The sequence below is a fragment of the Eleutherodactylus coqui genome, chromosome 7, assembly GCF_035609145.1.
Source record: "Eleutherodactylus coqui strain aEleCoq1 chromosome 7, aEleCoq1.hap1, whole genome shotgun sequence".
NCBI classification, from domain to species: domain Eukaryota; kingdom Metazoa; phylum Chordata; class Amphibia; order Anura; family Eleutherodactylidae; genus Eleutherodactylus; species Eleutherodactylus coqui.
Genome location: NC_089843.1, coordinates 87,994,423 through 88,016,451, shown reverse-complemented (window position 1 = coordinate 88,016,451; position 22,029 = coordinate 87,994,423). Strand labels below are relative to the sequence as shown.

General features: G+C 43.4%; 1 protein-coding gene across 1 annotated transcript in view; it reads right to left on the bottom strand.

Moving 5' to 3' along the window:
* The window catches only part of CPZ (carboxypeptidase Z), a 60,455-nt gene that overhangs the window by 31,811 nt on the left and 6,615 nt on the right, over positions 1-22,029 (bottom strand). The window contains exons 2-6 of the mRNA XM_066573339.1: positions 21,679-21,708; positions 18,261-18,635; positions 12,978-13,193; positions 11,874-12,070; positions 10,619-10,780 (exon numbers count right to left, since the gene is read on the bottom strand). Coding sequence (XP_066429436.1) covers positions 10,619-10,780; positions 11,874-12,070; positions 12,978-13,193; positions 18,261-18,635; positions 21,679-21,708 — 980 coding nt within the window. The remainder of the gene's footprint in view (positions 1-10,618; positions 10,781-11,873; positions 12,071-12,977; positions 13,194-18,260; positions 18,636-21,678; positions 21,709-22,029) is intronic.

Genomic DNA, 22,029 nt, shown 5'->3' with positions numbered 1-22,029 from the left:
AATCTGACCTTGCCCGTGGCAGGGGACACTGTGGGTCTTCTACTTACCAATCTGAGTCTTCTGCAGGTCTTCTATCTTCTCCTCGGACTTGCGCAGAAACGCCGGCGGCGCACCGCTGCACATGGAGTTTTTCTTTCAAACTCCTGCTTTCCCGCGGAATCTGCAACCCGTCCGCAATTCAATTGTGGATGGGCCACGGATCGGATGGCTTCTATTAACTTCAATGGAAGCCTTCCGTGTGGGATCTGCACTGAAATGGAGCATGCTGCAAATTTTTTTCCGGACCAAATGGTCTGCAAATCAAATCCACATGCTCTAATTGAGATGCGAAAGCGGCATGATTTGTGGATCTCGGGCCATGATTTGTGGACATCGGGCCATACCCAGATAACCAAGGCAGCTGATTAGTTTACACTCATGTATTATGGCATACAGCACATAGGCATAACCAGAAAATTATAATAAAATAGTCCTCTACTGGTCCCATTTTATACCCCATCACATGTTCTGGGGGGACCCTTGTCATAGATGTTAAAAGGTTAGCAACAGCTAAAGAAGAACTTTGAATGGAATCGACGTTCATCAGGATATTCTTTAGCTACATTAAATCTGTTTCTGGAAAGTTATGACTGACATTGTATAGCAGCTCTTATAAGTTCTTCTAAAAGGTGTAACTCAACTTTCCTAAACTCCGGAATAGCAAATCTACCAGAATATGCAGCAGTCCTTCTCTAGGTTGCAGTATTATGAGAGACTCGCCAGTCAGGAGATTGGGACAGCTGAATGACAACCACTGTGTGTCTTGATATTAAACATTGGCTGGAAACTTTTTTTGCATTATACATTTTGAGCGGTGTTACCTTTAGCCTGGGTTCACACGGGGCGGAATCTCGCAGTTTGGCCGCAGCGAAAAACCGCAAGATTTCTGCTGGCAGAAGCGCTGCTTCAAAACACGTGGCGGTTTTGAAGCGGCCCGGCCGGTCGCTCTTCCGCTGCGTCCCGTGCCCCCAAAGAGGAGAGCGCGGCCGCAGCGGAGGACGAAAAAGAATGAGCATGCTGCAGACGGCAAATCCGCGCCGCAGTGCCGGTTTCTGCCGGCTTTGCCGTGGCGGATTTGCCGTCTCATGTGGACGAGATTTCTGAGAAATCTTGTCCACTTGGCTGGCTAATCCTGGGATTAGCGGTCGCATGCGGATTTGCCATGGCAAAATTCCGGACGGAATTTCCACGGCAAATCCGCCCGTGTGAACCGAGCCTTACAGTTTTAAACCTTCTAAAATGTCATAAAATGTTTGGATGTAAACTAATATGGAAAGAAGGAAAAGTTTGCTTATGTCTTGTAGCAGTGCTCAGTGCAACACCCAACAGCCGGGAACAATGACATCCACATATACTGTATGATGTAAACTAGTAAACTAGAGACACAAGGCATATGCCCTGGAAAAGAGCGACATCTGGTGAGAGAAGCAGCTATTCGGTTTTATAGAGCAATAGCAACATCTAGTGGACAAATCTTATACTGCACTGGTTACTAGCGTTACAAAAAACTTCAATATGCAAGATAACTGGAAGACCTGCATTAAAGTGACCCTCTGGGCCTGGACAAAGATAGCCGAACCTCTTCTCTGACTACCTGATGTACACTGTGCATTAGCGTGCATTGATAGTCTAAGACACTACAAGCTGCTCCTACTAGTCAGTGCTGCTCACGTGGGTAGTGCTGATCAATCAAAGCAGGTGTAAGGTCTTAGACCAGGGGCGTAACTGAAGGCTCAGGGGCCCTGATGCAAAACGTGAGCTGGAGCTCCGCCCTCTATCTCTATCTGTACCCGTACCCATACCTAAACCATGCTGCACAGAGACATAACTTGAAGCTTCTGGGCCCCAATGCAAAACCTGTAACAGGGCCGCCAACTATAATGCTTTGTTCATAGTACTGGGCTCCCTATATGGGGAAGAGAGGTCTTATGGGCCCCCTAAGGTTCCTGGGCCCGGGTGCAACCGCATCCCCCGCACCCTCTATACTGAAACAACGATCCACGCCACCATAAGATTGAAAAATCAAAATGACTCACCTGGTGCACAACGGGGTTCCCGTAGGATATTCGGGGACACCCCGCCTGCACCTGTGGTCCGGGTGTGCCTTGTATAATATGCAGAGAATCTCCAGATATCCTTCGCTGTGGAAGGAGAGCCACGGGGAAGAGAAACCCCAAGGAAGCAAAATAATCCTTCAATGGGTTAAATAGAATGGTATAAAGGAAAAAGACGGCTTCTTTCCGCGCTCCCGCTGTAGATCTTCTTGTTTAGATCAATTAACTGTCATATCCGACAGTATTTTTAAATAGTAGGTTTATTCAGAAGCAAGAAAATGTATCCAAAAAATACATATAAAAGACACCTCTTGCAGCGAGGGTCATGCAACGCGTTTCGGCGTATTAAAACGCCCTTTTCAAGCAGAGCATACAATAAAAATGACATCTTTAAATAGTGTGCATTACCTTGTGGAGGTGGGAATTCCAATTGCACCATGCGCTCCTCCTCAATGTTCCATCGCTCTGGCGCGATCTCTGAGCGTCATAGTATTCCTTACCAAAAAGGCGGGTGTGTCAGCGCAAATGTGCGCCGAGTCTGCAAGGAAATTCCGTAGAGATAGAGTGGAGGGACGCACAGTGTACATCAGGTAGTCAGAGAAGCAGGTGCAGCCATCTTTGTTTGTCCAGGCCTCAAGGATTGCTTTAACTTATTTAATTATATCAAGCCAATTTCATTAGTTCTAAAGAAAAACTCCAGTAGGGACTCATTGTGTCTTAAAGGGGTTCTGACATGTCGCCAGGCATGTCCCCTCCATCCAGCTTCTTCATTTGTGGCTTGTAGAAGCAGAGCTGGAGCGGTCTAAATGGCCGCTTCCTGCTCTGCTCCGTCCGCCAGCCACTTCCGAGGTTACCTCACAAGCAGTGCTTGCTGTGGGCGGCCCGTCCGTCCTGTCTGAAGTCTGAGTTCTGCACATGCACAGTGGAGACGCGGCCCGTCTTGACTGTCAGAGGGCACCTCTCCACTGCGCATGTGCGCATTCCCGCTCGTCAGAAGAAGACTGCCTGCCGGGAGATGACCCCCTTGATGACAACAACAACGACAGAACACAAAGTAAGTATTATGTTTTTATGCTTTAACAGCCATTAATCGTGGGTTCCCTGTGTCCATTAGGCAGACCAGGGAACAATGGCTGTTAAAGCATAAAAACATTATTCCTGTCAGAACCCCTTTAAGGAAGCTGAATCAGGGCTGGATTAACAATGATGCAAATGAAGCCCCTGCTCCAGGCCCCGCGTTCCTCTATGTTCTGGGGGACCCCCGCTGCTTGCTCTTCAGTGGGTGCGGGAGCCCAAGCACTTGTTCTCAATGGTTCAGCAGATCCAGTCTGTTTATAGAACTAAAACCACAGGTATGCTCACCTCCCTGCACTCCCATGCGGCTCCACACAGCTCTTCCGATCTTCCTTTCTTCACATGATACATGCCATGACATGTGACTGGCACTTGCCAGGGATAGGCTGGCGCTAGCACTGGGCACGTGTCACAACACATACCATGTGACCATGCTGCACCCAGAAGAAAGGAAAATCAGAAGAGCTGTCTGTAGCCGCATGGGTGTGCAGGGAGGTGAGTATACCTGTGGTTTTAGTTTTTTCAAACCAGCAGAAAAGGAGGAGAAAAAGGCAGCTTGTTTAATAAGGGGAACTGAAAAGATATATCACCTTTTCTGCCTGGTAGATAATGCTATTAATAATAAGGCAGAAAAAGGTGGCATTATTCATTACAGTGGCAGAATTGGAGACATAACTTATAAGGATAGAAGTATCAGCATTATGTATTATGGGGTCAGATAGAATGACATTATTAATTACGTAAGCAGAAGAGGGTCTTTATTTATAAGTGGGGCAGAAAAGGTGACATTATCAATTATGGGGGCAGAAAGTCGGCAATATTATTTTAAGGGGCATTTTTAATATGGGGCAGGAAAGTTAACATTACTGTTGATGGGGGCAGAAAAGGGGACACTTTTACTTTGTGGGGGGTACTAAAAGTAACACTTACTGCATGGGATGTACTGACTATCTGAGCACTATGAATTTGTAGATGGTTTTCATGTAATCACACCCTTTATGACGTTCTTTGTGGATTGCAATGCAGGGGCGTAACTATAGAGGATGCAGGGGATGCAGCTGCACCCAGGCCCAGGAGCCTTAGGGGGCCCATGAGGCCTCTCTTCTCCATATAGGGAGCCCAGTACTATGCATAAAGCATTATAGTTGGGGGCCCCGTTACAGGTTTTGCATTGGGGCCCAGAAGCTTCAAGTTACGCCTCTGTTGCGATGTGTGTGAAAACCACAACATCCTGCAGGAACCCATTGGGCATGTGTAAGAAAAGAAGGGGAGAGCCTGCTTGGACCAGTAAGCAGTTACTCGAGAAGAGTGATGCGTTATCTGAGCGTGCTCTCTAGTCAACACATTATTTGAAAGCAGATCGTGATACGGCCATCATGCGGTACTATTTTACTGATCACAAAATCAGGAATGCTATCTTTTCTCTTTAAGGAAAGCACCTAAAAGGTGAGTGAGTGAGTCAACTTCTAAGGCCATTCATGCACCCAGAGGAGCATATTCAACAACATTCTAGGGGTGCGCCTGGAAACCCCATTGGAAATGGACAGATTCCATTGCTCCTCGTGTCTGAGATCTGTAGACCTGGAGTGGCCCCAAGATGTTATCTGCTGTATTGCTGTATTCACAGATACCAGCTAAAAGAATACATTATGTTGAAGGCAAGAGAGCAACGCTCCATTCTATTTCAAGGATCCCAGCTACAGCTGCTACCAGACCTCTCACACTCATGAAGCGAAAAGCTCTACGACCTCTCTTGGAAGAACTTTGGCACCGCAACATGACATATACCTGTGGCTTCCCCTTTCATTTGCAGGTTCCCACAAGGGTCTTGTGTTGGAGTCGTGACACCCAAGGCACCTCCCTACTTTCTTGTCAGCCTTAGGTCTTTCACCAATCACCCTTTCTGTCTATTTCCAATGGGGTTTCCAGGGGCTTCCCCAGAATGTTGTTGAATATACTCCTCCGAGTGCTTCCCCTACCATCTTCAGACCTTCAGCGCTGTTCGCGACATGGTCCATGGTAAAGAACGAGAGGTGGCAGTGTAGAAGCCCAATTTGGGGTTCTCCCAACTTCCACTTATCCATGGTGACTTTCTCTGGTTCTTATTTTCGAGGTTCCTTAGGGGTGCAGGATGTGACCATTGGTGTTGGCCCCCCCACTGTAGAACTGCCCTGGCCCCAGAAGTTTGCTGATGCGCAGTGGGGGAACTCCCTCCAAAATTAAGAGATGAGTACCATGGGGATGGCTCTACTGGGAGTCTCATGTGAAGTTGGTTATTAACTGTGATTTCCCATTTACTGTTATTCGTTAGATACACATGCCTTGTTAAAACAAAATGTCTTCAGTTATATACCAATTTGGGTTCGGGAACCTGTGCCCTGGCATTTCAGGTACAGGTGATAATTTCTTCCCCTAAAAGGTATAATCGCCCTCTCTGTAACCCAGTGAGACACGATTGCTTCAGTAAGAAGTCTGCCCAGCTGTTCACTGAGCCTCCCAACTTAATTCAGTACCTAGTTTGACACTTTTTCCTGTTTTTCTTTGTTTTCTTCCTCTCATTTGTCCTCTTTTCTCTCCCTTTGATTTCTCCACTCCCCTTTTTTTCTCTCTTTTTCCTCCTGCTTGGCTCAACTGGTTGTCTCTCCTGTCATCGCAGGATTGCTCAGTTGGATTTTTGCTCCTTAAATGTAAGAGGCCTCTAGTAGCGCAAAAGGGCAACCAAATACATTATCAGTTACACAAACAGGGGACTCTTTCAGGAAAACCATTTCTGCTCGGGGCACATCCCCAGCATCAGGGATAGGTACTATACCATGTGGTTTCACAGTTCGAACCCTGCGGCAAAGTCCAGAGGAGTCTCAATCGCAGTCCACAAGGTAATGGCCCATAAGCTCATGGACACACTTGTAGACTCTGAAGGGCATTTTGTATTCCTCAAAATCAAGTTATAGAATACATTATTTACATTAGCGAATTGGTATTTTCCCAATCAGAGTTCCATGAGAGTGAGTAGAGCATTATTGGTCCGCTTGGCAGACTTGGTACTGTGGAGCGACTTTAACTTTCCGCAAGATGCAACTATGGATTGCTCTGCCTCTCGGGAAGCCCTCTCCTCCACGCAATTACAATTGTTTACCCAGGCCCTCAGGAGACTTCAACTGGTAGATGTGCGGTGCCTCCTAAATTTAAACAACAGACATTACTCATAATTCTCCCCCGCCCACCACATGAATAGTCGCATTGATATCCTTCTGTTGAGTCACCCACCACGCATTGATCTGGAACCCCAGTGCCTCAATAAGGAAAGCATTATGGTCGGATCATGCACCAGTCTTCCTTACCCTGACGGGTCCCTAATGTCCCGTAGAGGCCTTGTAATACAGGGAGTACTCATTATGCATGGAACACAAAATCAGGCTTCCAGGCAGTGTTGAATGAGCTGCTAAATACCAAAGAAGAGCTTAAAAGCCTCCTGGTTCAAAAATACCTATGATTTCGAGATATATCAAAGCAATACTTGAACAAACACGCTAACAAGGGGTGGTCATTCCATCACTTATTTTCTCCACACTATGATGGGGCACACTTATATCCCCCCACATCCAGGATAAGTCTGAGTGTAGGGTACATAACTCTGACGGGATAACAGAGGCCTTTAGGGAGTACTATCATGACCTGTATAATCTCAAAGCCAAGTTCGACGACATGTACCCTAGTTCACTTCAAACCTGAATGGTCACCTACACAAATGAGACAGCTCTGCCAGTGATTTCGGAGCCAGTCAGGGAATCGATGAAAGAAGATTTCTCTAAGGAAAAAATCAGTGAGGTCATTAAGACATGCCCTGTAGGAATATCATCGGGACCTGATGGGTTCACTCCCAAGTTCTTTAAAATGTTCAAAGAGGACCTCACCACTATTGTGAAAGCCACATTCAACCAAATATCCCCTGCCACCCTAATTTCGCATCAATCCCTTATGACACACATTACGGTAATTCCTAAACTCTGGAATAATTCTCAAAGGTGTTGGCTAATAGACTGATTCCCATACTACCAGACATCATCCAAAACAATCAGGTGGGCCTCATAAAGGGGAGGGAGGCAAGGGATAGCACTAACAAAACCCTCACCTAGCAGTGGACGTAGAGGAGGCCTTTGATTGCGTGCACTAGGAATTCCTCAGATCATCCCTTGAACATCTGGGATTAGACATAGGATTCCTGAGTAAGATCCTAGCTTTATACATTCATCCTTTGGCACAGATCCATGTGAACAGCCTCCTGTCTGGATCATTCCCTATCAGGAACGGGACAAGATAGGGATGCCCATTGTCCTGCCTCTTGTACTCTATTGTGATAGAGCACTTTGCCTTAGCACTAAGGAATAACCCCAATGTATGGGGACTGCAGATTGACTCTCACATGTGTAAAAGTGCATTATATACTGAATACCTCCTAAGTAATCCTTCAAGAATTCACATGATTCGGCCACTTAAACAATTTCAAAATTAATCTTGGGAAAACTGAAGCCCTAAATGTATCCCTGCCCACCAGGGAGGTTCTACACCTAGCAAACTAATTTGAATTCAAGTGGTAATCATCCTCTCTCCAATACTTGGGGATGAACCTGTCTGCAGATACGTCCACCCTATAACAACTTAACTATGTCCCCTTGTTAGAAGAGACAATTAGAGATCTGAACAGTTACTCTAAGAAGCAGCTGTCCTGGTTCGGACTAATAAATGCCCTAAAAATGGATGTAGTGCCAGGTTGCAGTATGTTTTTAAATGCTTCCTATAGGTGTCCCTTCCCAATTTTTAGGCTCTCTTAGGTTGATATATCTGTATATACAAATTATGTCCCTGTTAGTCAGTCATAGCGTAGCTTAGTTATAGTTACAAGCATTTTTCAGCAGAAAACATTTATATTATAGATTTTAGCACTGATCTTATACACATGGCTACATTATGGAACCCTAATACAGTGCCATTGCTTCTATGGAAGAATATGGAGCCCCATGTAGACATGCAGCTCTACTATGTGTATGAGGCCCATAAAATACCAGACAGATATCCTGTCCTCTTCAATGGCCTGTAAACCTAAAAGCCACCTTCTACAAACGGACCTAGATAAGCTGGGGGCTTGGGCATAAAAATGGCAAATGAAGTTCAATGTTGATAAATGTAAGGTTATGCACATGGGCAGGAGAAACAGATGTCACCAATATACACTAAATGGGGTACTGCTAGGGAAAAGTGATATGGAAAAAGACCTGTGGGTACTAGTGGATTATAGATTAAACTAGAGTAACCAATGGCAGCCATCTGCTGCAAAAGCTAATAAAGTCTTGGGGTGCATTAAAAGAGGTATAGGGGCGAAGGATGAGAACATTATTCTACCACTATATAAGGCACTTGTCAGGCCCCACATGGAATACTGCGTACAGTTCTGGTCACCAGTGTTCAGGAAAGATGTTGCAGTGCTTGAGGGGGTTCAAAGAAGGGCAACTAAACTAATACATGGAATGAAGGGACTGGAATACCCAGAGAGGCTCTCCAAATTGGGATTATTTACCCTGGAAAAAAGACAGCTAAGGGGTGATCAAATAACTATGTATAAATACATGAGGGGACAATACAAGGATCTCTCCCATGATCTGTTTATACCCAGGACTGTGACGGTAACGAGAGGACATCCGCTACATCTAGAAGAAAGCAGGTTTCATCACCAACACAGAAAAGGGTTCTTTACTGTAAGAGCAGTGAGACTGTGGAACTCTCTGCCTGAGGAAGTGGTGATGGCAAAATCCAGAGGATTTTAAAAGGGGACTTGATGTCTTTCTGGAGTGGAAGGATATTACAGGATATAAATCTTAGGTCAATTGTTAATCCGGGTATACAAGCAGGTAGGAACTATTAGGGGTTGATGCAGGGAACAATCTGATTGTCATTAGGGAGTCGGGAAGGAATTTTTCCCCCAAAAGGGCTAATTGGCTTCTGCTCTGGGTTTTTTTTTGCCTTCCCCTGGACCAACAACACAGGAGGATAAACAGGCTAAACTACATGGACATTGTCTTCATTCGGCCTTACATACTATGTTACAGAAATGCACATGGTGTTTCTATAACAGGATATAAAAGATTTCCTACAGCTTTGTAACCTAGAATCCTGCTATTATTCAACAGAACTCAAGTAATGCATTCAACAACTTCAATATTCTATGATGTGAATACCCTTGAGAAAAAATGCAGATGAGAGTTTAGCGGTGAATGGATGCAATAATTGTTTCCGTCTCTTTGAATAATCTCCATAATTGTTTTTAATGATCACATGAATGGATTTCATACCTTGCTCAGGATTATCAAGGCCATATCTCATTACACACAAATCTGAACCTATTATAAGTTCCCTATAAGTTCAGATGAACTTAAATGAGATCAAGAAAATGAGTATTGAGCTCAGGCTTGCAGCTAGCGAGTCAGTGATTACATCAGATGAGACAATTCAGTATGGAAATAAAAGTAATAATTGCAATATCAAGCAGATAGCACAAAACAAGTGAATGCTCGCCCTTGAACACCATTCTGTTTTTTTTTCTAAACAGTTCCAAAAGTCGGTGTAAATACATTTCGTGATATATCATTATAGCCATCAGAGCACCATTTTCTGATAGACAGCTATATACGTCTGAAGACAAATGTGTAAGATTCATATAGGAAAATCTATGGCTACAAGTGACAGCCTTAGGCTGCATTAACACGAACGTATATCGGCTCGGTTTTCACGCCGAGCCAATATACGTCATCCTCATCTGCAGGGGGGGAGGATGGAAGAGCCTGGAGCAGGAATTGAGCTCCCGCCCCCTCTCTGCCTCCTCTCCACCCCTCTGCACTATTTGCAATGGGGAGAGGCAGGACAGGGGCGGGGTTAATGCTCAGAACTTAGCCCCACCCCGCCCCACCTCCTTTCAGTGCAAATAGTGCAGAGGGGCGGAGAGGAGGCAGAGAGGGGGCGGGAGCTCAGTTCCTGCTCCTGGCTCTTCCATCCTCCCCTTCCCCCTTGCAGATGAGGATGACGTATATCGGCTCGGCATGAAAACCGAGCCGATATACGTTCGTGTGAATGCAGCCCACGGGCTCTTTCACATGACTGTATGCGCTTTTACAGTCACCCGTACGCGCCGTAAAATTGCATGAATGAAAAATAGCCGCGATCAAATGCCTATCTTTAGCTGCGTATCTTCTGCCGTTCACACGGGCAGCTACTGCGTATCAGCAAAAAATACGCTGCAGGGCAGAAATCCCTCATTTGGCAGAAATCCTCGGAATGACTGCTAATGCTTAACTAGAGTAAGCTGTCTTCTATACCCAGCATTGGACGCAACTAAACTCCCTCCCCATCCCTTTTTAAAAAATAATCTATAATGAGTGTAAAATCAAAATCTTTCATACCTTACCCCACCAATACGACTCGGGGATTGGCATATGATCAACTCGGGCTGAGCGTACTTTCATAATCTTATGCACTTCAGATGTTAAATCAGGGAAATTTCTATTGAGATCAATGTTCTGAGCTGTCATTCGCCCATTTGTCCATCCATTGTAACCAGCACCCTGCGAGATGAAAGCATTCAGATCAATTTAGATTTGTACCATATTCATCATTTGATCCTATAAAAGGGGTTTTCAGAAAGTTTGCAAGTAGAACATCTAAAGTAGAAAAAAGCTCTACTGTATGTTAAATAGTGAAGTACATGTAAATGTACAGTCTGCAGTCATTAGACGGTAATAAATCAATTTATTTTATAATACTAATTATATTACCACATCTTGTGAGAACATATTCAGCAGCATGTTATAATTAAAGGAGTTGTCCTGTTATAAACTATAGATGGTCCATCCTCAGAACAGATATAATCAATAGTAGATCACTGGCGGTCAGTCACCCAGGATCCCTGCTGAACAGCTGGGCGCCAAGTCAATGCACTCATGCATTATGCTGATTTTGGAAGCAGATAGTTCCGTTCTTCCTGCAGTGGCCAGGCTTGGTATTACAAGCACAGTTTCCATTGAAATGAATGGGAATTTGGCCTGCAATACCAAACCTGGACACTGCAGTAAGAATGGAGCTGTCTGCTTCCTGCAGAAATCAGCTCAGTGCACAAGCGTGCTGGCGTCAGCATACAGCTATTCAGCAGGGATCCAGGGTGACTGGCCACCGCTGACCTACTACTGATGACCTGCCCTAAAGATAGAGGATAATTAATTTACAACCTGACAAACCAATTAAAAACATAGAAAACAAGTAAAATGACAAATAAAATGAATGAATAGAGAATGAGAGAAAAAGAGAGATGTCCCTGCTCATAAAAGCTTACGACTAGAGATGAGCGAATGTGCTCGTTCAGAGCAATTACTCAATCGAGCATCGCTTTTTTTGAGTAACTGCCTAATAGGGCGAAAAGATTCGGGGGGCACCGGGGGTGAGCGGGGGGTTGCGGTGGGGAGTGGGGGGGAAAGAGAGAGAGAGAAAGAGAGAGCTCCCCCCTGTTCCCCCCTTCTACTCACCGCTCACCCCCGGCGCCCTCCGAATCTTTTCGCCCGAGTAGGCAGTTACTCGAAAAAAGCGATGCTCGGTCGAGTAATTGTCCTAAACGAGCATGTTTGCTCATCTCTACTTACGACCTAAATAAACCTTATATTTTACCTCCTCTGATGCCAAGTCATAGCCATCTGGGTTCATGGAAGGCAGAAGGTGAATTCTGGTGGTGTTGATCAAGGTCTGGATCCTGGAATTTCCAAGAAGATATTCTGAGCACAAATACTGTGCCAGGTAAACCAGCAGTTCTTTTCCCACTACTTCATTACCATGCATGTTGGCAATATATCTAAATTCTGGCTCAACTGTAGAAAAAAATTGATAAAGAATTTGTTTTATTCTTCATATACAAAATTTTATCCAGTGGAACCTAAAATTGATTAGGCTTCAAAATTATATCCAGATGACCAACTAAAATTTCAGCAAGTCTTCTAGAGGAGATTGTCCTCCCCCCAAAATTTTTTTAATTCAGAGGCCAGTTCCTCTTTAGCTATTCCACCCCTCCTCAGAAACCTGTCTTTGGCTGTGAGGCAACTGTAAGGAACTCTTGCCCACTGCATTGTCCATAACTAAATTAAAGGGGTTTGGGCATATGAACATCATAGAGTGGGGTGATGTGCTTGGGAGCCCCTACATGACCCAAAATGGAAAGCTTCCCCATTTTGGTGGACCTTGTGTTGTCCTGGTATTACAGAACAGCCATTTATGGGAATGACTGTCCTGTAATAGTACATTTTTCCTGCAGTAGCCACTGTAAGGGAAATGTCTCACCAACCATGGCTTTCTTCAGCAGAAGCATATGATTGCTGGGAGTGCCAAGGGTGGGACATGGGGCACTGGTGTAACTATAGGTGATGCAGTTGCACCCGGGCCCAGGAGGTTTTGGGGGCCCATAAGGCTTCTCTTCTCCATATAGGGAGCCCAGTACTATGAATAAAGCATTATAGTTGGGGGCCCTGTTACGGGTTTTGCATTGGGCCCAGGAGCTTCAAGTTACGTCTCTGCATTAAGGGGTTAAGAGAAGATGGGGCTCCAAGATAAACTTTTTCACCCGGGCCCATGAGCCTTTAGCTACACCCCTGGGGCAATCAGCTGTTCACCCTGGGACCTGCATTCTCAAGCTAGCACAAGCCCTTTAAGGTCTGGACTCTGCACATAGATTACAATGTAACTATGTAAGTGTAAATGTATGTAGACAGTGTCAATACTCACGTAATTCATGTTGTCCTGGATTGTTAGAAAACTCAATCACAAAAAGGTCTTTTCCTTCAAAGCTTCTTCCAATGCTGTATGTCTTGGCTATGTTGGAGCACTTGGCTGCAGTCTTTTTTAGTATACTGACCATTTGTGTGTAGGTATGATATTTGAAGCTTAGGATGGTAGATGGCATTGGAGGAGCAAGGTCTTCAGCAGTGACCTCAACATTAACTGTAAAAGATAATCATAGAAATATTCATATACAAAACACACCGCTTTTGTTAATTATCTAGAGTCATTTAGGAATTCTGTCCATCATTGCAGTCAGGAAGGATTTTTCCTCCAAAATGGAGTAAATTGGTTTCTGCCTCATCAGGGTTTTTTTGCCTTCCTCTGGATCAACAAGGGGGGTGGAAACAGGCTGAACTGGATGTATATTTGTCTTTTTTCAGCCTTGCATACTATGTTACTATATCATAGTCTTTCAATGGTTGCACAGCGGAGGTGCATTCATGTACCCATCTAATATGGTTCTGGTTTTGTTTGCATCCTTATCATTGTTGTTCAAAGAAAACTTGTCTAAATTAGCGAGTACACAGACTTACGCATGGTAGCGCTCGTGCTCTATCAGTTGTGTTCGGCTGTTCCCGGCAGCAGAAGACAGCCCCATATAGTGCTTTGTAAGCACTATATGGGACCATTTTCAACTATTGGGAGGAGCTGAAAATGGCCAAGAGAGCATTAGTACTGCAGATTGAAAGTGCAGCTACTCTTTAAAAATATATTTTTCATATGCAGCTCTTAGACCTATGTGTCTCTATGTTTACAGATTACAAATAAAATTGACTCTGCCAAAAATGTGTACATCCATTTGGAGAATTTCACCCATGATTAACGAAAATATACTAACATGCCAAAAGTCATGGGATAGAAGTTTGTAAATTGATTATGAAGTGGCGTTACGTCAGTTGATACTTTGGGAACTCCCATAAGTTGTGGAGCCTTGTGAGTATGGTTGAACATTGGCCAGTGTGCTCATGACAAGGCAATTCTAATTATCAGAGTTTGGATGTCGTATGATAGTGGGTGCCTGATGAATGTGACAATTCATTTTCGAAATTGGGTAGGCATTTAACATTCCTCAATCCACAGTGTGACATGTGTACTGGGAATACGTCATTGAAAGCATTACCACCCACGATGGATAGCGCAATGGCTATCCACAGGTACCTAATAATTGCAATCAGCAGTGCCTGGCTAGAATTGTTCATGCAAGCAGACAAATGACTCTGACAGAAATCACATCCACATTCAATGCAGGAGGCCTCACATGCATATCCTGCAGGTCAGTGCAGTGTTCTTTAGCTGCCATGAGATGTGGGAGCAGAAGACCTACCAGAGAGCCTCTGTTAATATCACAATACTAAACACAATGCCTCACCTGGGCTTGTGAGATTGTTAACTGGATCCCAGAGTACTGGCAACATAAAGCGTGGTCCAATTGTTTCAAGATGATGGTAGGGTTCGTGTATGGCATAGACTCTAAGCAACCATGGACCACAGTTGTCAAAAAGGCACTGTGCAAGCTGGTGGGGGTTCCATACTGGTGTGAGGTGTGTTCTCAAGGCTTGGGTTGGGTCCACTGGTCCATCTAAACGTGTAACTGACTGGTGTCTGCTATGTTTCATTGCTTGGTGACCATTTGTAGCTCTTCATGGAATTCATGTAATCCCACAATGTTGGGATATTCCAGCAAAATAATGCACCATGTCATTTGGCCCATATTGTCCAGAACTGGTTTGAAAAGCATTCTGGAGGAGTTCTAACAAATGGTGTGGTCTGCCTGATATTTCCAATTGAGAATTTATGGAATGTAGTGGAGAGGTCCATTTGCACCTGAAATCCTGCACCTAAAAATACCACGAAGCTGTTGGTGTCTATCCAGATGGTTTGGTTCAACTTTCCTCCAGACGTATTCTGTCCACTTGTGAAATCGATAACACATCGATTTGCTGCACTTCACCGGGCTACAAGAGGTCCTAGATCATATGTGTTCCTGTCCCATGACTTTGGGCATGTCAGTGTATAAATGTATGGAATGATCATGTGAATACGGCTGATGATATGCCAGTTTGTGCAATGTCACAGTGAGTATATCTTTTTTAGATACTGGCTCCCTGATCAGCCAGTTTAGTCTTTCATATTGCTGGTGGGATCATTTCTAACAATGATCCTATAGACAATTGATTGACCCATGATCATCTTACGTGTATGGCTAGGTTACCACAGGACTGCTGGGCCAGACTACGAAGGCTTTATTTGGTATCTATAATCATAGAGACACATAGGTCTGTAAAGAAGTTATATATACAAAACAGTAGGCCGTTTGTAATCAAGACTAATTTTCCAATGGTTGCAAATATACACAGCTTTTAACTCCAACCCTTTGCATGCGTTACACCAACTTTGCTACTGAAACAATATATGGTATTTTGAAGGTATGAATAGTGTGAATAGAGCCTTATAACAGATACCGAATGGCTTGGAACCAAATAGTGTCCGCGCCATAGTTACTGTATATAGTAGAAAATTAAGGGAAGTTTTCCATGATATAGATTTAAGACATATTGATAGGATACGCTATTAATGTCTCACTGGCAGTTTCTGACACATGGGACTTCTTTTGCCCTTATGAACATAGGTGTCCAGAGTCCATTCCATGCTGTGAAGTGGCCTCGGTCATTCTCCATTAGGCCTCTTTCTCATGAACGTTATTTTGACGCTAAGTTAGCCACGCTATAAAATCATGACCATCAAAGCAGTAAATCGCGACCAAGTTGCAGCTATTATTCATGATTTTATCATCCATTCACATGGCTGGCTGCAGTGCAATAACGTGGCAGTCCCAAAAAATCCCTCATTGGCAGAACTACTTTAATGACTTTTAAATGCCTTACTAGAGGCACCTGTCAGTGTTTAGAAGGGCTGGCCTCTGCTAAACTCACTCCTTTTTCAGATGGTTTCCATAGACTCCCTACGCTTGTGGTCCAAAGATAGAAATTTCAATGTTGAAATAACGCACTTATGTCTTATTTTTCGCAGTTCGATTTTTTTAGGCTCGTCGTTCTTGGGATTGGTAGGGGTCTAGCGTTCAGACCTAACTGATCAGAAACCTGACCCCTATCCTCCGGAGGATATCTTAACATCTTGGTACAAACCTTCAGCTCTGTGGTTTTGCAGGGAATTTGTGGCTCAGTTTGGGGAAAACAGAGCTCTGACCTCCATAACGATGTATTAGGAAATTATTCAATACCACATTTTTACTTGATTTACATTAGCAACATGCAGCTTCAATGTGTCGAAGTGTCATTTGTGAGTTAAAAAATATTGTAACAAGGGGGATATCTGAAACTCTATAATGAAGGTTCCACAATAAAATCTTTAATGCTCAGGTCTAGACACTGAGGCATACAAATGCCAACAGAAAGGGTGTGATAACATATTTCACAGGAGCTTTTCACACGGCGCAAAATTATCCAGGAAAAATGTTAGAAAGCGTAACTGCCAGGGAAGAGAAGAAATCCCTTTCAGATGCTCCTCAGCTGAAGACCTGCAGCTCACAAGAACTACTGTAGATCTCCTAGATAACGGAGGAGGAAGAATTATTATGGCTTTCTGACCGTTGTCCTGCGGACCGCTTCCTTCTAGGTTTTTTTTGGGGGGGGTTTGACTATTCAAACTCTTCTCTATTGCGCGAGTTTGAATAAAAAGCGTGAAGATAGGTTTTGTTTTGTCCCATTTTACAGACGTCATTTTCACGCCGGGACAATCACAGTCGTCTGAAGAAACCCTTAGCAGTATATTTTTGTGTGTGCATTAAAAACTAGAGATCTCAAGACCAATGCAAACATGATTAGCACATACAATTCCATGTATCGGCTGCCCCCTGGAACCGGGGGAGACCCCAGCGTTTCTTCCTTTAGTGAGCATAAGGGCACACAGATGTATTTGCGCGTGTATTTCAATGGGTTCATTCTCATTCCTTTTTTTGTGCGTGCAAAAAAAAAAAAGAACGTGAGCTCCAGAGCTTCTCTACCTACTGTAACAAGTACCAATTCTGCAGCCCATAGCGCGCTCTCTATCATGACCTCACCAGATCAGCGTCACTCAGTCTTTTCGGTGTAAAATATCACAGATCTGGCAATTAAATGGCTGCCATGAAATGTATTTATTTTACCCATTAAATAGTATATATTTATTTCGCAGTGCTGTACATCACTTGATGTCCACATTGGGGCTCAGTCCACATTAATCCATTAGTATGGTTTTAAAGTATTGCGGGAAACTAGAGTACCCTCATGTAAACACATAGAGAACATACAAACTCCATGCAGATGTTGTCCATGGTGGGGTTTGAACTCAGGCCCCAGCACTGCACAGCAACAGTACTAACCTCTGAGCTACTGTGCTGCCATAAAACACTACTTTCCTGTGTAGCAAATGTCTGCCCAAAAGATGGCAAGATATGCCGGAGGTGAGAGAAGTCAGACCTGTGGTCATGGGCAGCCACTTTCAGGTAAGACTTTATATCCGGCATGTACAGTGAAAGGAGTCTGTGAGATGTGTGAATCAAGTAAAATTCACCTAAAGTCAAGTGGAGGACATTCAAAGCAGAAAAGCAAAAAGTTTCTAACACACAGTTAATCATTAAAATGTGGAGCCAAGGGCAGTCATAGGAATAACAACAAGGACAAAGGGTTATTTATGCTATTAAGCAGGTAATTATGTGTGCATGTAATTTAATATCAAATATCACCTTGAATTGGCCTTACTTTGCTGTGTTGTTTATTACCTTCTATTGGCAATTATCTCTACCATGTAATGGCCAAATAATGCTATCCAATACAGTCGAATGCCTAAATTCCAGCATCATTAACCCAATGATATAGGCTATGTTAAGGATTAATATCCACGGTGATCTAGGGTCCTAAATTTTCATGACCTACCCTCATTACCCTCCCTGATTAGCAGTTTGAAGGGGCCACATTGCTGCAGCCTCCTCTTTGGCTTATGAGGTCATCTTTATTTTTTTCTAATGGCCTTTCTGTAGTTCAGTCCCATTGAAGTGAAGGGGGCTGAGCTGCACTGCCAGGCGCAACAGCTACACAATGAACAGCATGGTGTCTGGTATATAAGCCACAGCACCCGTCAAACAACTGATCAGCAGGAATGCTTGGAGTAAGACCCCCACCAATTTCGTATCGATGACCTATCTTCGCGGTTAGGATGTCGCCTTACCTCTTAGCATCTCCAGAGGATCATGGCATGTTTCTTCTTCTCCAACAAAGAATCTATCACAGTCCAAAAAATACGGCCATGCCATGTCAATGGCATCAAAAGCAGGCAAGCAGGCCTTCTTTAAAGTTTCACAGACCTTCCGACATGGTTTTATAATCTTGTTCTTTTCACATTTCGGGGCAAGGACGGAACACCCAACAAGTATGAGGTCCGGATTGCATTCTCCTTGAAGCAAGTTGGCAATAACATTTAACAGAATGTACTCAACGCTGACCTCCACGTCCCCTCTTGTTCGATGGTCTAATAAATTTGGAAATATTGTTTTTCTGTAGGGTAAATCATCACAATATCCCAGGACATTATCTGTGCAGGTTGCTTGGAGAATGACAGAAAAAGACAAAAAGCGGGTTAGGTTCTATTTCTAGATTTACTTCTATTGCTGGACTCAACATGCTTATATTTCATCAGGGTTGCTTAAAGGGATCCTGTCATATTGAAATACAATCCTATCTGCAATCATCAGATTATACAGCAGGAAGAGCTGAATAGATGGATATAGAGCTTGAGGGCAAATGGTTCAGTATTACCTATTCATCTAGTTCCCTGCTTATTCTATGCTTAAGAGTCAGGTGGGCGGTTCTATCAGTTATTGACAACCTTCCCATAACTCTTAGGCCGCCTGCAGATGGCCGGGTCGGATCCGGCTGCAGGAATTTGGGACCCGACCCGAACCCCTGCATAGAGCAGTGCGGCACTCACCTGCTCCCGCGGCTCCGGATCTTTCATGTGCCGGCTCCCGGGCAGCCGGTGCATGCGCAGACCGGAGCCGGCGGCCAGGGAGTGACATTTCTCTGTGAGCCGCGCACAGAAATAGAGCATGCCACGATTTGTTTTCTGCGCGTGATATCGCGCAGACAAATCGCGGCCGTCTGCATAGGATTGCGTATTGTAATGCAATCCTATGCAGGCGTGTACGGGCGGAAATTCTGCGGGAAATCCCGCCGCGGAATTTCCACCCGTGTGCAGGGGGCCTTAGTCATAGAAAAATAAGAGATTTAGATTAATAAATTATACTAAATCTTTCCCCATAAAACTATATACCAAACTTCTCAGCACCTCCTGCTGTATAACATGCTGCCCTCAGAGTGAACAGCATATTCAACTTAACAGGCTCCCTTTAACCCTTTCCAATCCACTGTCTGATGTCAGAAGACATTATGATTTAAGGCGGTACAGCTCCGATGTTGGAAGACGTCCGTTGGAGTTCTCTTACTGTATATTGCCAGCCTCTCTGCTGTCTGAGCCTATCCAATGTGTCACTTCATGCAGTACTGGCTTTAGCCAGCAGATAGTGCCGTTGTATAACAGCAGAAAAAGAGTAAGCCCCCTAGGAAAACCAGGATACAAATTGGATTGGAAAGGGTTAAAAAAAACTCCAGCCAAAACTATCTTTTGACATCTCCAAACACATACATGATCACATCTGTGGAGTTCAAGACTACCACTTACCTTCAAAAATGGGCTGTAATGGTCTACAGAGTGATTGAACCTTCTACAACTCCTCAGACACTTTGGTTTTATTCACTAAACATTTCTGACATAAAAAGTACCACTTAAACGCTATCGTTGGCAGGAGCTTCAGTACAATTTTAACTCTTTTTGATTACACAAATAGAACCTTAATTAATTAAAACCTAAAAAAAATGTATATTATGACCATATTACACACCAATATTCATATAGTTTCTGAAGGTAAACAGCTGGAACTTTGTAAATGACGCCCATCACATTACATTCATGGGTGCCTTAAAAAAAAAAAAAGGCCCATTCTGCTATTCTGGCCAGGGTCCGTTCTTTTGATTGGAAAGTTAATCTTTTTTTTCTATCAAAATAAAGGATACCAGACTGAATGGGAGCGAACTGAAACAAGCGGAAATAAACAAAATAAATCCAACTGAAATACAAAGGATTTGCTGTATCCCTTTTCCGTTTTTCTGTTCTTAGGACGGAAAAGGCATAGAAAACGGAAAACAAAAAAATAGTGTGAATCAGGGCTCCCACCCACTTGCCTTTTTTTTACGCGTTATAGCTTGCTTTTTTTTCATGCCATATGGGCTCCTGCACACTTGCGTTTTTTTCACGCGTTATAGCTTGCCTTTTTTCATGCTATATTGCTGCTTTTTTTTCACGCGATTGTCAATGGGACTTTCTAATGTTAAAAACGCACCAACTTGCAAAGCGTTTTTAACATTAGAAAGTCCCATTGACAATCGCTTGAAAAAAAGGCAAGCTATAACGCGTGAAAAAAAGGCAAGTGGATGGGAGCCCTCAAGTTGAAATATCTGACCATAGCGGATTTTGAAAACAAAGTGCTGTGAATGGAGCTGGAATGACATATTTTTCTTAAGCATACACCCACATGGGCTGTATTGAATGCAGATCTTCTATGGGAAATGCACAGATTATCTACAGCAGCAAAATCCAGACCTTTCACACGAGATGGAATATTGCGCAACTGCATTACGGAATAAGCCATCCCTGAATTCTGCACTAAAATATGCGCAGCTAACTGTGGATTTTGATGCGGAATTGCCGCCAGGATTCTGCTATTTTCCCACCAATATCTGCATGTTAAACAAAAGTGGCTCCAGTGGGAGGAAGAAGTCAAAGTCCTTCCTTTATATTTTCTACGTTTTTTGAATCCATTTCTGATTGGGTAAAAAAAACAACATGGAAACTGCCATTAAATCCTGTGTGAAACTCCCCACGTTATTTTTTCCAGAGTTTTTTTCCACAAAAAACACTGCAGCCAGAAGTTAGTTTAAATCCATTACTGCAATATTAAATGCACTACAAGCAGAATGTTTTTTTGTGTTATATTTTTGTAAAACTTGTAAAAACTATTAGAAGTCACTTTTCACTTCAATGACCTGTATAAATGCTTCCAGCCTGCAGCCTCATGCTATGATATTGACATGGAACTAGTCAGCGACTTCCGATCTTCTTATAAATTACACTAGGGGACGTTATCCCATATATATCACACACATACATAAAAACTTACATGAAATAAATGAGCCCTGTTTCTTCAAAGTAAGAATGTAGCCATTGTGCACAATGCTTTGGATGATTACAAAATGTGAAGCAAGAGCTGGCAGTGGGAGTAGACCCCTTACCTGAGCCCCTGATGGCAGTACCACCTGTAAAACCCTGATGGCAGGACTGCAGATCCTGTTATATTTGCTATGATCATACTAAATGAGGTAATTTGGAATTGGCATATACCAAACCAAAGAAACTTTCTTTCTTCCATGGAACATGGACATTCGGAAGTTATAATATTTTCACATTTACTTTCCAACACTCAACAAATAGGAAAGAGACTCATCATGGAAAGAGAACAAGTAACATTGCCTACCTTTCTCCGAAGCCGAATCTGTACATCTGCCTGAAATTTATAAGAATAAAAATTAATGAATTTTTAAAATATATTTGATATTCCCATTGATATCCATAGTTTTCGAATACACATCTGTAAACAGTAATACATTCGATGAGTGTCATTACACAGTACTGTTTTTTCTTAGTTTATAGTGTGATTGTAGATATGATACCTTTTAATGGCTAACAAAAATACATGATGTTATAGCAAGCTTTCGAGCCTTCTATCGAACCTTTATCAGGCTGGAATCGATAGCAGACCCGAAAGCTTGCTATAACATCATGTATTTTTGTTAGCCATTAAAAGGTATAATATCTACAAGATTAC